Raw genomic sequence first — 14,308 nt, forward strand, 5'->3', positions numbered from 1 at the left:
ATCCTGGGGTGCATTAGGCAGAGCGTTGCCAGCAGGTGGAGGGAGGTGATCCTGCCCCTCTCCTCAGCCCTGGGGAGGCCTCCCCTGGAGTACTGTGTCCAGTGCTGGGCTCCCCCGGACAAGAGAGGCATGGAGCTCCTGGAGAGAGTCCAGCAGAGGGCTACTAAAGTGATGAGGGGACTGGAGCACCTCTCCTGTGAAGAAAGGCTGAGAGAGCTGGGCCTGCTTAGCCTGCAGAAGAGAAGACTTGGGGGGGGGGGGGGGAGGAGGATCTGATCCATGTGTCCAAGTATCTGAAGGGAGGGTGTCGAGAGGATGGGACCAGACTCTTCTCTGTGGTGCCCAGTCACAGGATGAGAGGCAATGGGCACAAACTGAAACACAGGAAGTTCCATCTGAACATGAGGAAAAACTTCTTGACTGTGAGGGTGACAGAGCACTGGAACAGGGTTGCCCAGAGAGGTTGTGGAGTCTCCTTCCTTGGAGATACTCAAAAGCCATCTGGATGCAATCCTGGACAACGTGCTCTATGTGACACTGCATGAGCAGGGGGGTTGGACTAGATGATCTCCAGAAGCCCCTTCCAACCTCAACCACTCTGTGATTGGTATTTTCAAATGAATAAATAAGAACAATGACTCACTCAAGGCCAGTGGAGTTGGATTCTCTGGTTGACATTTATACGTTTGAGCACACTGTCCTCAGGCTCACTCCTGTTAAAGTATAACTGAACTGAGAGACCATAACATCAGGGAAGGAATCTACCTTGTTAGCAGTAGGACTGCTAGTATATTATAGCATTCATGATTGTATTTCCCCTTTCCATACTTTCATTTCTTAAGTGAAGTTTCCGTTCATTTTGTAAAAATAAAAAGTCAGCAAGGACAATGACTTTCAGTTGCACAGGAGAGCTGGGGGAATCTGAAGAAGGGTGTTAACTCATATTTTTAACCTAAAAGACAGAAGTTGCAATTATCTTCCAATTGTGAAGTATTTGGCTACGGTCAACTGAACCTTTCCTCCCCATGAAACACCTAAAAAAGCTGAATTTTTTTTCTTTCTTTTAGAAGTTTTCTTTTAAGTTACAGTTGAGGTTTTGGGCTTTTGCTGTGTTCAGCAAAAATTCATGTGCCAACCAGTACCTGAGAAATCTTTCCATAAACTCAACTGCCTTGCACAGTATGACTATCTCAATTTATTTTATTAGTTTTGTTTGTAGGCAGCTCAATTCACAGCAAATGATTAAGTAGTTTTAAGAACCATCCTTAGACACATAATTGTCCATTTTTCCCTTTCTTCCAATTTTATTCCTTATTTTGAAAGCACAATTACTGAGAATATTAGTAATATTAACCTGAGAATTAGTCCTGTCAACTTCATACAGTGAATATGACATACACAGACAATTAATTACTAACTGATGTAGCACATCAGCTGACAAGTACCATACTTCAGTTAGTTCAAAAATAAAAAAATAGCTCTCAGCTCTAACTTTAAATCTAAAGGCTCAATTTAATTTTCAACAGCTGGGATAACTTCCTGGTGAAAGCCAACTAGTTAGAAGCCAAGCAAGTTTAAACCAACTTCTCCTTCTGCCTCTCTAGTATCATGTTCTTGCAAATATACATATCCTTTTCCTGTCCTCCTATTTGTCTTCAAGCCCATTTTCCAGATATTTAGATCCTTGTTCTTCAAGGCTTTTTGCTTTCTGAGCTCCCATTACTTAAAATAAATAAATAGATAAATAAAAAAGTAAAATCCACTCTTACAGGAGAATATCTTACAGGCTTTGTAAATTTTCTGATTCAATGACTGGAAAATATTTTCTGCAGGTCTACTTTTAGAACAGGTTAATGACAAGCTCATACCCTTTATTTCAGAGGTTCTGACCCAAACTGATTTGAAACAGCCTTGAACTTGAGTAAAGCATGGGGTTTTTTTTGTTTTTTGTTTTTTTTTTTTAAACACCCCTTTGGAAGCTAAAGGTGTCTAAGTATTTCTATACAGTAATATACAAGGGGCAGAACTATTCAATAAATACTTGTTTTTAGTGAGTTAAAGCCATAACATATGTTGAAAATGATGATGGAATGTTTGGTATTCCAACTGCAACCAACACAGTCTTGAACAACAGCTATGACATGAAGATATTTTTAAATAAGTAGGTCTGAATAACTTACAAGAGTTTTAGAACAGCTGGACAAAGCTTGGCCCAAATAGTCAATAAGTCTTATAATACTGAGGAGGTTCCAGAAGAAAATTTTGTGCCAATATTAAAACAAAACACGAAAACTCCCATACGCTAAACAAAATGACCCTACCATGCTTCCACCCTCAAAAGGCACAAACCAAGTTGAAGAAACAGAATTCAAGTGAGATGAAATTAATGATGATCAATATGGATTTTACAAAAAAGCTATTTGTCAAAGAAGATGTGGCATTTAACTGAGTATTGCATGTCATTATAATAGGAAATGAAGCAATATAAAGAAAGCATTAGTTAAGTTAGTTACATTAGTCTCCAGATGCAGTAATAAACAGGAAACTGTCATTGGGAAGATATGTTTCTAATTTATTCCAGCAGGGTTTATTTCTTCAGAATGACATAGAACAATGATCATGAGAAAAATAATTACTGATAAAATCTGCAGGCTGAAAAAATAAGATAAAAATGGAAAAAGAAATAACTAATGATCTGTAGTAAAATCTAAAACCATCACAGAGCAAGCTTGCAGATGACAAAGGCTGTTAGAGTGGCAAATAACAAAGAATACAGCAGCAAAACAGAATACTACAGATTGTAACAGAGATGGTTGGTTTGCATATGAGCAACATCAGGCTCTAAATTATACGTATGGGAATAAAGTTTCTTTCTTGGGAGACTACCCTATGAAGCTGGAATTACGAAAGCCATGATGTCATGGTAGGCATTCGGCTAACCCTGAAACTATAACTGGAAGAGTAATGCAATCCTCAGATACTTCAAAGAGATCCTTCAGAAGACCACAGAGATTGCAATATATGTGGCTGGTAAGACCACCACTCAAATTTTATGTTCTGAAGTTTCTAAATTCAGAAGGCTGCTGACAAATTGGAGAAAGCTCACAGGACACCTGCAAGAGTTGGCAAAAGGCTGGCAACTGACTTCATAAGAAGTTCCATTAGCTCCATAAATGTGACTAATCAAAAACTAGTTAAGGATGATGAAAGAGATGCTCAAAAGAATCTCTTGAACATAGACAACCAGGGAGACAAACAAGCATTTAAATCAAAGGTTTAGTGAGATTCAGTGACTGAAAGGTAAATGTAGATAAATTAAAAAAGTCTTGTGTAGTATTTTTTTTAACGCTTTTCCTGCTCACTTCTGATGCAAATAGATTTGCTCAGTGAAATCTGTGTTTTAGGTAAGAACAGAAAACTTACAGAAACAAATCAGTAATTTCATATTTGACCTTCTCTCGAATGTCAAATTCGGCCCTCTCCCAAACTTGTCTAAGTGTTGTACAGTAGATCCTAACCCTTACTCAGATACAGGAAGAAGAAAGCAAGCAGTGGCAAGTACTATTCATTCCTTTCACCTGAAAAGGACTCTGAGTGACCTCTGGATGTGGAGAATTTACAAAAGTTATTTTCTCCTTTTAGCATATATGTAAAGCAAAATAATATTTGTAGTCCTCTCACTAACAACATTATTTAACAGGGTAAAAATCTGTAGCCTCCCATTGGCATCAAAATGGACAGTGAAGAGATACTGTGAACTTGGAGAGATATTTGATCTTTGGATCTAAGAGAGACAAGAATAATAGGTTCAGATATGAAATTATAATGAATCACAGTATGGCTTAGGAAGAGAAAAATGGGCCAGATTCTTAAACTGTTTATACATACACTGTTCTCAGGCAAGACATCCAGATTTGGCCCAATAATATGAGCAGCTCAGTGGAATGAGCTAGCTTTTATTTGACTGCTCTGGAATTAACAATGCATTTTCCTTAAATCATATAGGGGAAGCAACATATGCAAATAAAACTATTTCTTATGGTTTTATTTAACTTAAAAGAAAAAAATCCCATATGACTTGTATTTTATTACAGCAGCTGAGAAAACCAGATGCTTTCATATCCTTATTAGAAGTTACATTTGAAATATTTATGCATTAAGTATTAGCAAACCACTATCAGAAGATTAATCAGTTAAAATTTCATAAGGAAAAAAGATACATGATCTAAAATCACCCAGAAGACTTCAAGAAATAATGTTAAAAAAAATTACACTGAAATCAAGTTTATTTAAATTAATATTAAAATTGAAGTTATGTGGTTTTGTTTAATATTTACATTTCATTGCATGATTTGAAAGTTTATTAAATAAACCTGAAATGTCAAGCAAAGAGGTTTCTGTGATTTGGGTGGTGCTAATCTTTAGCCCAGGGAATAAAGGTTCAGCTCCTTCCTTTTACCCAGACTTCCAGTGAGACACACCAGTCATGTCAGTGCAAACGAACATCTTCAAAGATGTCTATTTGAGGGTACTGCAGTTATTGAAGCTGAGAGAGCGAGCAAGCTCCTGCAGCCTACTTTCTCCCACAGATTATATAAATTTAGATTTTTAATGCTTTTAAATTTTAATTAGATGTCACATTAGCTAGTGCAAATTTTTTTTTTATTCTCACATTGTCATCTGTAAAATAGTGAAAGTAGTATTTGTAACATAAATAGTACAAAGTATTCAACAATAGGGACTACATTAGGACATAAGATATATCTCCTCTCTTAAGTTTTAAGATTTTCATCTCAATTCTCATGTTTTCTACCTGGCTTTGGGAAGACACTTTTCCTCCATTATAAGGAAACACCTGAAAAAACTCCTAGGCATTATTTATTTTGCAGTGACTGTATCTTTCACATCATACTACAGTCCCACCTCTGACGTATGCGTTATATGCATCTAATGAAATTAGTCGCTCAAAAATAGCCTTCAATATGAGGAAAAGGCTACAGATGCACAAACGTTCACCGCTCAGCATTCAGCTGCGTAGGGAAATCAGCTATCTTGGAAATCCACTGTTTAGGAAACAGTTATATTTTATCTTCCAAACACATGTTGGACTGAGAGGAAGGCTATGATCTATTGCCTGTAGTGCAGAAGACATTGCAGTCCACGTAGTCTTTTTTCAGCATAGACACTATGATCATCTTTGTCTTTCACTCCTAGAAGGGATTTTTTGAGAGGAAATAGGTATTCTCTTGTTTAACTTCTCTCATCCGAAGATAAGAAGGAATTGTCACTGGCTGGTCCCCAACCACACATTCTGCTTTCTCCAGTATTTCAAAGGAGCTAATTGTCATGGCTGTAGGCTCGACCATAAACCTCTTTATCCTGATATTAAAAAAAGATTTTCTGTACTCTGCCCTCCCCCGTCTTCTCAATAACAGATGAAACCCAGTTTAACTGTGAGAGGGAACTCGGAACAATATCCATGTATGGTCTATTAAAGGATGCAGCCCAACATGCATGCATGTACATGAAGGAATGCTCCACCATGTATCCTTAGTGTTTAAAGAGCTGAAGCCATTTGAAATACTCAAAGTGATTAGTTGCATTTACATTATCTCTAATCATCTCTACTCATGGGAGAAAAGAGGAGGAGAAAATGAGACCAAGTTGGAAACAGAGTAAAAGCAGGGAGACTTAAACTTGACCCTCAGAGAAAGACTAAAAGAAAGATCTTAAGCCCCCCAAACTCAGGTATTCACTTCTGGCTTCTCCCTAAATCCTCCAAGTCACTTTCTTACTAGGGGATAACATTGTGGACCATCTTGACTTAAATGATTCTCTCTAGTAGCTCCTCCTCTGTGAGGAACCAAAAGCCTTGCCCTTCAGATGATGATTTCTCCATCTGTTTTTATCTCTGGCAACCCTTCAAGCACTTCTTGAGAACGCTCAAATTCATTTCAGAGTGGATTATATTCTTCCTCAATTAGGAGGAGCACTCATTTAACTTTATAAAACGTGATTTGACAGCTTTTATCTCTCAATGGCCTAGGCATGTTCTGATATGAAAGCCAATACCTTGATACCATCCTCTTTACAGTATTTTTTTCCATTCTTGAAATTAGTTTGATTCGGAAATTGGAAGGAAAAATTTGGTTATAATAAACTACAAGAAGTCAATTACCTTAGAAATAAAAATGCACACTTTAGAATATCAGTGTCCAATTTTCTTCTCTATTTCTTTATCCTGCAGTACAGCCCCAAGACATGTGAAAACATGAAGAAAAACACTACCTGCATAAAAACCCTGGACAGTCCTCTTGAATAAGTTAAATATAGAGGCTTAAAACAATTGTGTCTTTTAACTACAGCTGATCCAGCCAAATTACCAAGTGTTTAGAAAATGCACTAGCAGTATTTAGGATAAAACAAGTAGAATGAAGTATTAACAAAAAGCAAGTTTTTCCAAGTTATTTTATCTTACTGTAGAACATCAGCTCCATCTGCTGGTAAAAATAAGTTGACAGAGTTGCAAGCAACAAGTCTGGACAAAAACTATTTCTTTTGGCAAGTGAGGAGTTCTCGGTACTGTATGAGTTGAGAGTTTCTGACTTGCAGTAGAGAGTTATAAATCAAATATCTATTCTGACATGGGTTGATGAAAAGATGGCTTAAGAAAAAATATTTTACAGCAACAGTACGCTCAAAGAAGTTCAGAGAATGATTACAACATGAAAGTCAAAGACCTACTATCAGTTAGCACCTCCACCCAGGCAAAAATTAGCAAGTAGGAACACATTCCAGCTAAAAACAAACATTAGCATACCACAACCACTCTTATCTTTCTTCAGCCTTCTCACTGGGATACTTTCTGATTCTCTGCTAAGTCCCTCAGTGCCCAAGAACACATAACTAAGAAGAAATTGTTAAATGCCTGATTTTCTCAGCCTCTTGGCATCGTGTACCCACCCACATAGCTGGCTTCTGTGTGCACAAACTAATACCTGGAAAAAAAAGGCATGAATGCCCCATGTTGCCAACATATTCATATTAGTTTTTAGATTTTCTCCTTGCAGCACTGTTTCCAGATATATCACTGACTATCCCAGGTGGAGGGTGAATGCCCCTCACGCCAGTGTCACAAACCTTCACCAGCAGCCTAGCAGGCAGCTTTTCCAGATTCAGCAAGTTAGCTTTGGGTAAAGAGCAGTCCAGGACAGCCAGTATCCACGGATATCATAGTCTAGTCATGCCTTGGTATGACATTCTTATTCCTGTTCTCTGGCACTAAGAGCTTACCTTAAGTGAGTACACCACGTTTTACAACAACAGGTAAGCCACCTTACCCAGGGCACGTCCTATGCATTTACCTGGAAATACATAATTTCTTGTGCGTTACCTGTTAAAGAGGGTAAGAATATATTCTATTTCATTATAAATGATTCCTTACCTTTAATTTTCTAACAGCATCTCTTACAACTTCTGTGCCTTTGGGCTGCTCCACTTCTGTACTGCCAAGAAACTGAAAAGATTATAATTTGTGAGAAATCATTTACACATGGAAAGATGTAACTGACTCAAGTACTCGTCATCCAACTACTTACAAATAATATTTTGGAAAGAATCAATTCAATAGTTGTTTTAGTTATTAAACAACAAATTTTCACATAATTATTTCTAATCAAAAGAGTGACAAAAAATAAATTCCATTTAGACAAACATCAAACTTATTGAAAGCAGCTTTTAAGATCGCTTTATCTATCTTGATCCCATATAAGGCTAAGTATCCTTTTCCATTCAGGCACTGTCATTTTGTTTTCTAAAAGAGATATTACCAATGAAAAAATACAAAAAATTCTTGTTGCATTTCCAGCGAATCAGCATGTACCAGTGGTTTGGGCTAGGTTAGTAAAACTTACATTCTGTGGTGCAAAAAGACCTGACTCTACTTAGTGCAGTATCTTAATAGATTTAAAGGAGATAGGCTCCAATTTACCTAAAAAATTGGAATTTCTACTATAAATTATATTTTTTCCATGGTTCTAATGAAAACCAAACACATACCCATTAATATACAGAGCATGGTATTTTAAAAGAAACTCACCCTTTCTTTTTTATTTATACACTGAAAACGCTTTTAAGTTCTTTTGTACAGCTTTGCTTGTTTTCTAGTAAACATTTATAAAAGGTGTGATAACGCTACCAAAATTGCACTTGTTTGTGTAATAAGTTAAGGAACTATGGATTGCCTATCTTATTTCTAACTGAAGTACAGTTGATTTAGTCACACCACTTACTTCTTTATGCCAACATAATACTAGCAAAAAAGAGCAAAAAAACTTTAAAAATAAATGATGTAATTAGGAATGCATGTGCTATCACAATCATTTCTTTACATGATGAAAACACAACTTTTCTCTCAAGCATTGGCTTTTCGCTTGCCTCCACCAACATGATGCACAGAGGTACATATAATCTTTAAGTCTCAGTAACTTCAAAAACAATTTGTAAGTTTGCCAAGCTACAGAAGCTTTCAATGTTATAACTACAGTTTTCAATTCTATTAAGACTTCATAATATGTTTACTATAGTCAGTGTGCTTTAGCTGTACACTTGCTAAGAAACTTTGCAGCTCTACCAAGAAATAACAAGTTGCATTAGAAATTTGCTACTGACCCCTGAAATATAATGTTCCATCCTGAATGCAACAGCATGTAGATCAAAATAAGTGTTATAGGCACATCTGTTGTCAATGCTCTCTACTATTATAATCATCCAGGTAGGAGACCAAGGTTTTTTTAATAATGAAGCAGAAATCTTATACTGATTTGTTTCCATTCATGCAACATCGCCAATGACTTTAAAAAAAGGCACATTCCTCCCTAGAAAAGTTACAGTTGCAGAAAACGCATATAGATAAAGAATGATTCATGGATATTCCATGTGACAGAGAGAAAGAAAGGGAAAGGTGAGTGAATGTGAGCAAACACATAGAAGAAAAACAAAAATATATATGGACAGGAAAAAGAAAATAAGGACAGATGAGGACATAAGAGGAATGCTAGTAACATCAGATACCTGTATACACAAACATTTGTACACCGCATACTTCTACCTCTCCTTGTAGTAAGTGTAATTGCTGTAGGGCTTTGTCAAGGCCAGGGTTGCTCCGTTAGTACACTATGCACAGTGCAGGGATCTTGCATAAATACAGGAAGTGGCACTTGCAGATGTGGACAAGGCTTAAACAAAGAGGCCACTGAGGTCCACAGAGAGGTGGAAGATGGCTGAGCATCCTTCATCCACACTTGCTTCCTAATATTTTTGAAACTTGTCGCTCCAGAGGCATTATCAATGTTAGCAGCTTGTTACTTCCCAATACATAAGCAATTTTACTGCTATATAAATTACTACACATTTAGCACCCAGACTTGGCATGTATTTTTGTCCAGTATCCTTTTGGTTGCCTCGGAGCATGCTGCCTCACATCCAGCCGCTCTTCCAGAAGGGCACAAGACTCCTGTAAATTTTGTATTTGCCTACTTCCATCCAGAGGAGTCAGATAACTAAAATGCCTGAGAGCGCAAAATATGTCTAAAAAGCAATAGAATCATTTCCCCTCCCCTTCCCCCTCAGATACGTCCCTCTAATCTGATGTACGAGCAAGATGAAAGCAAGTCTCTTCACTGCAGCCAATAAATCCAAGCAGCAGCCCAATCCTTCTATGACTGGCAACTTCCATAAATACTCTTTTCCTGGGGGCTTGTACCTTCCGTTGATTATCTTCACCGCCTAAGAAGGTGTAAGCACGAAAAGAAGCTTCTGCCATGGCTGGGCTCTCTTAAATTTTGTTGAATTTTTAAACCCATAATAATACACCCCAAACTAGAAATTATCATTTAGTGTTTAAGAAAGTGTTCTTTCTTAGTGTTTAAGTCCTACCACTTACAGGGTACTTGTAGGGGAAATAGGTATCTAAAAATAAAGATGAACTACTGAAAGGACAAGATTAAACAGCTGACAAAACCTGAAGAAACACATGAATTGGGATTATTATAAAAGTTACCACTTCCCACCCCCCCAAAGACCTGAACTATATGGAAACCTCACGAGTGCTATATCAATATTTATGGAACTTATATTAACTGACCAGAATTCTACCAATTATTTGCAGTGCAGTGCTACTTCCCAGCTGAGTAGTGGTTTTGGCATTTAGCATCGGTCAAATACACACTCATATATAAACACTAAGAGATAATAAACAAATGCAAATATATTTGCCAAACTGAGATGTTTCATGACACACTCAATGGGATGAAGGCCTCTGTGTTTGTATTATCCCTACCACAATGGATACTCTTCACCTCTGGGCTTCTAAAGTAAAGAATGAACAATTAATTCATCATTCTCATGAAATGGGGAGATGGCCATTTCATCACCGCCTTTGCAGTGCCAAATCTCTCCATCTCTCACATGCATGCATGTACACACACAAATGTTTATCAGGAATCCAGTAAGGCTGTAGGACGAAGAATGTAAATGTTCATTGTGGAAGGGTTTCTGGGACAGAAATCTAAGTTTCTAAGTAGAATTGGAAAATTAGTAACTGTCTCCTTTTCAAGATCAGGGTTCTTTGGAAAACAATACTGATGCAGACTGCTACAAAGATAGGAAGTTCTGAAGTCAGCGATTGCTTTGATCACATTAGGTTTCCTCAAGCAGCTGCGCCCCTTTTTTCTGGCTCAGCTGACGGGGCACAACATCATGAAATATAAAGGTTCCTAAGACTTGAGCTAATACTACTCCTAGAGTAGTAATTATTATAATGTAATTAATATAATTCTTGAACAGAAAAACAGAGAATAAGGTGGCAGTTCTCCTTCAGATTTGTCAGAATTAACCCTCTATGCAATTTAATAAATGCACTAATTTAAGTGTTTTTACATCAAATACATAATGCAGATTAAATACATATATATATATATATATGAATGATTATTTGTTAACTGTGTTTACTGTTTGTAACTAGCAGAAGAGTTATTCTTGAAGCTGGCATATCTTGTGCCTAACAATTCAAAATGGCTCACTAAGCTAGATATGTCACTAGATTTATCTTAGTAAATACTTATGTGTTGTTCTAACTCTAAGTGTAGTGCTAATGAATAACTTACCAGAATCATATCAAGTTTTATTTGAATACTTTAAGAAGCTGGAAGTTTAAAACTGATGGCATTTAATATTTTGTGCAAACATTAAGCAATTAAACAATTTTACTCCTATACAAATTACTGTACATTTTTCATGGCAGTCTGACTTTCCGCCAAGGGCAGCAGTTGTCTTTCCTACAAAACTGACCAAACTACTTTTCTAATATAATTCTCATTCTGCTCTCTCCTGCACCTATCTATAATCAGAAATGACTTATGAAGTCAACGGATCGTACCAGTCAAAACAGCTGAGCAGCTTTTTTTCCCATTATATTAAGCCTTGTTCTTTCTGCACTGATGTCTGCTATTGAGCTGCTGACCAGCCATATACAAGACAAACATCTCAACTCAAATTGTTTAAAACATAACATTAGACAGAAGACCAGATATGTGCATTCCAGATGCAAAGATTCGTAAGACAGTGCAGGCGTGAAGAATTAACAGGCATTATTTCATCATATTAACATGAATGGAAGTTTTATCACTGACTACAGCCAGGAGAACAATTTGGCCCTAAAAAGGCCAGGAAGACTGTTTTATGCAACAAACTAGTAAGCAGACTATTTGTGGCTAATACCTCTTCTTTCAGAAGGCAGTTGAAATTAAACTTTTGCTATGTGTTTAACTTAAGTAAGGCACATTTTAGTCCAGTTCTATAATGCAGTTATTAAAAAAAGCTCTTTAAGAAGTATCGTGCCTGGAGAAACTGTTAAAATAACAAAAGAAAAAGTAGATCTTTTACTTGTATTTTGATGCTTCAAATTAAAAGTCAACTCAAACATATGCCAACACCATGCATTCAGAACGCTCTTCAGTTCTGACCAGGCTATTGCTGCATTCATATGCCCAACAGCTATTAGTGAAGTCAGACAAATTGTTAAGGTTTCTACAGATCCCTGCCCCTCCAGAACTCTCCAGTAATTCTTTGCCCTTCCAGCATATGGTGTGGCTCTCAACCTTCTGCATGCTTCAACATTTTAACAAGCAAAGTATATCCAGGTGTTTTTCTTCAAAACTTATGGGGAATATAAGACAACAGAAAAATACCCATAAGAGAAGTTAGTTTTGCCAGCCTCAAAAAAAATCCATTAAAGCAAAAATCTGACTACAAAATAGTTTTAGGTGCACTTTCAATTATTTAACTTGGAATTTCACTCTTCCAGTAGAGAGCAGTGTAGGACTTTTCTTTGACAATATAACATCTGTTCTTTTACCAGCACATTTCTATCTCAAAAAAACCCAAAAACTGTCACTGTGACACTTATTCATGGCTCTGAAATCCCTGAGCATGGAAAGTTCTCCTTTAAGTACATTTAAATAGAAAAAAAATAGGATAAAAACTTTTGTGAATCCACACAATAACATAAAAAGTAGTGCAAAATTACTGGATAGCTGCTGCCAAAATTTGATAAATTAGCTCCATCTACAGCAGAAGTTGGAGGGATTTTGATTCACTGATGAAAGGAAGACAAAAATACCCATTCTGATAACATCAGAAGAACGGCAGTCTATAATAACAATGATGAAAGAGTGGAACCAGTTTTGAACCTACGCAGAAAATAGATGAACAAATGTCTAATTTGTTACTCATACCCTAAAATATGAATTTTTTTTCAGCCTTGCAATATGAGAGTCTTCTCTATCAATTGAACGGGAGAAGTACAGTATGAACTACAAAATACTTTTGGGTCCCTTCTTGCCTTCTTCTCCCCCCAGTCAAAATCTCCCACCTGTAACAGCCTTCTTGGTTTTCTACCGATCACAGATTTTTGCTTGGATTTTCCACCACTGGGAAGTCACACTCGTGTAGCCACACCTTGAAAAAATAACTAATTCTCCCAGGCAAGACTGCTGTTTAAATGAGAGCAACAAAGATATATTTAAAACAGATCAGTTTGCAAAAGAGCTGTTCTCCACAAAAAAGAGTAACCCTAAAGGCAAAATAACATGAAGAGATACAGCTAGTACCTCTATGAGGAAGATAAGAGCAGGTTGGAATAGACAAAGAAAGCAGAAAAGGTAATAAAGCTTATCTTGTCAGGACTCTCACTATAGAAAAAATAAGCTGTACAAGAAAAATCATTCAGTATTTCCTCACAGTCCATCAATCCACGCAGCACTTCAGAAGCACATCTTAAGCTATATCATGCCCTGAAGATATGTCAGACAATCTGAAAACTATAACAGGGCCAGGGGCTTTGCCATTGCATACACAATTATCAGCTACTCTAAGAGCTGCCCAGATTTTAGCTACAGGCAAACTGAGAAAATACAGCTACACACAAGACTTGCTTCCTCCTCAGGCAACTGCATGAGGAAAGACTGGCTCTGTTCTGCTGACTTGCTAGCTAGAGTTAACAGCTCACTGTTGGTTTGAGCAAGCTATGGACATTACTACTCAGTGGAGGCGAGCAGGCAGCAGCAGGAGGGTAAAATGAATATCCAAGGATACTCCAGCTCTGAACAAGAAACTGTAAGTTCTGGTAATTTTTTTTCAGAAAATTCTTAAAAAATGATGGGTGGCAAAAAAGGGTTAAGATGAAGATTTTAACAGTGCACAATGATAGTGATGTTACTATAAAAAATATATCACACTGAAGACCTGTTTTCCTTTTAAGTACAGGTGAAATTCCTATGGTTGATATATAACAATAATTTCAGAGACGTTTGGCATGAAAGGAAAAACAGTAGGGGCAAAAAGGCAGCGCAAGAAAATAGTGTGAGCAAAGTTATCTCTGGAGGAAAAACATTCCTTATCATACTTTCTCTGGATGTCACTGGGACACTTGAACTTTTGGACGGCATTTTCACTTCGTGTGTGCTGCACATTACTCTTCACATGCAAAAATTCTTTGCCCAGAGAGGGGATAAAATGAAGGAGAAAATTAAAACTCCTAATGTCAAAACCAACACACTTCCAAACTTTATCCTCTGGATTTCAAGTTGAACATAATTTGTGTTTCCAATTTTGGCATTTATACACAGGACAAGATTTTTCTTTCTTGCAAGAGCATTTGTCAGCTTCGCAGATGGCAACAGATTTCTGTGGGTAATCCAAAGGCACTCTCTTCATTCATCCAGTCAGGTTTAAAACAACAGCACCAAAT

General features: G+C 37.0%; 1 protein-coding gene across 4 annotated transcripts in view; it reads right to left on the bottom strand.

Moving 5' to 3' along the window:
* The window catches only part of GULP1 (GULP PTB domain containing engulfment adaptor 1), a 149,619-nt gene that overhangs the window by 33,671 nt on the left and 101,640 nt on the right, over positions 1–14,308 (bottom strand). For all 4 annotated transcript variants that reach the window (XM_068948337.1, XM_068948335.1, XM_068948338.1 and 1 more), the window contains one exon: positions 7,445–7,516. In XM_068948337.1, the coding sequence (XP_068804438.1) occupies positions 7,445–7,516 (72 nt within the window). The remainder of the gene's footprint in view (positions 1–7,444; positions 7,517–14,308) is intronic.

The sequence above is a fragment of the Struthio camelus genome, chromosome 6, assembly GCF_040807025.1.
Source record: "Struthio camelus isolate bStrCam1 chromosome 6, bStrCam1.hap1, whole genome shotgun sequence".
NCBI classification, from domain to species: Eukaryota; Metazoa; Chordata; class Aves; order Struthioniformes; family Struthionidae; genus Struthio; species Struthio camelus.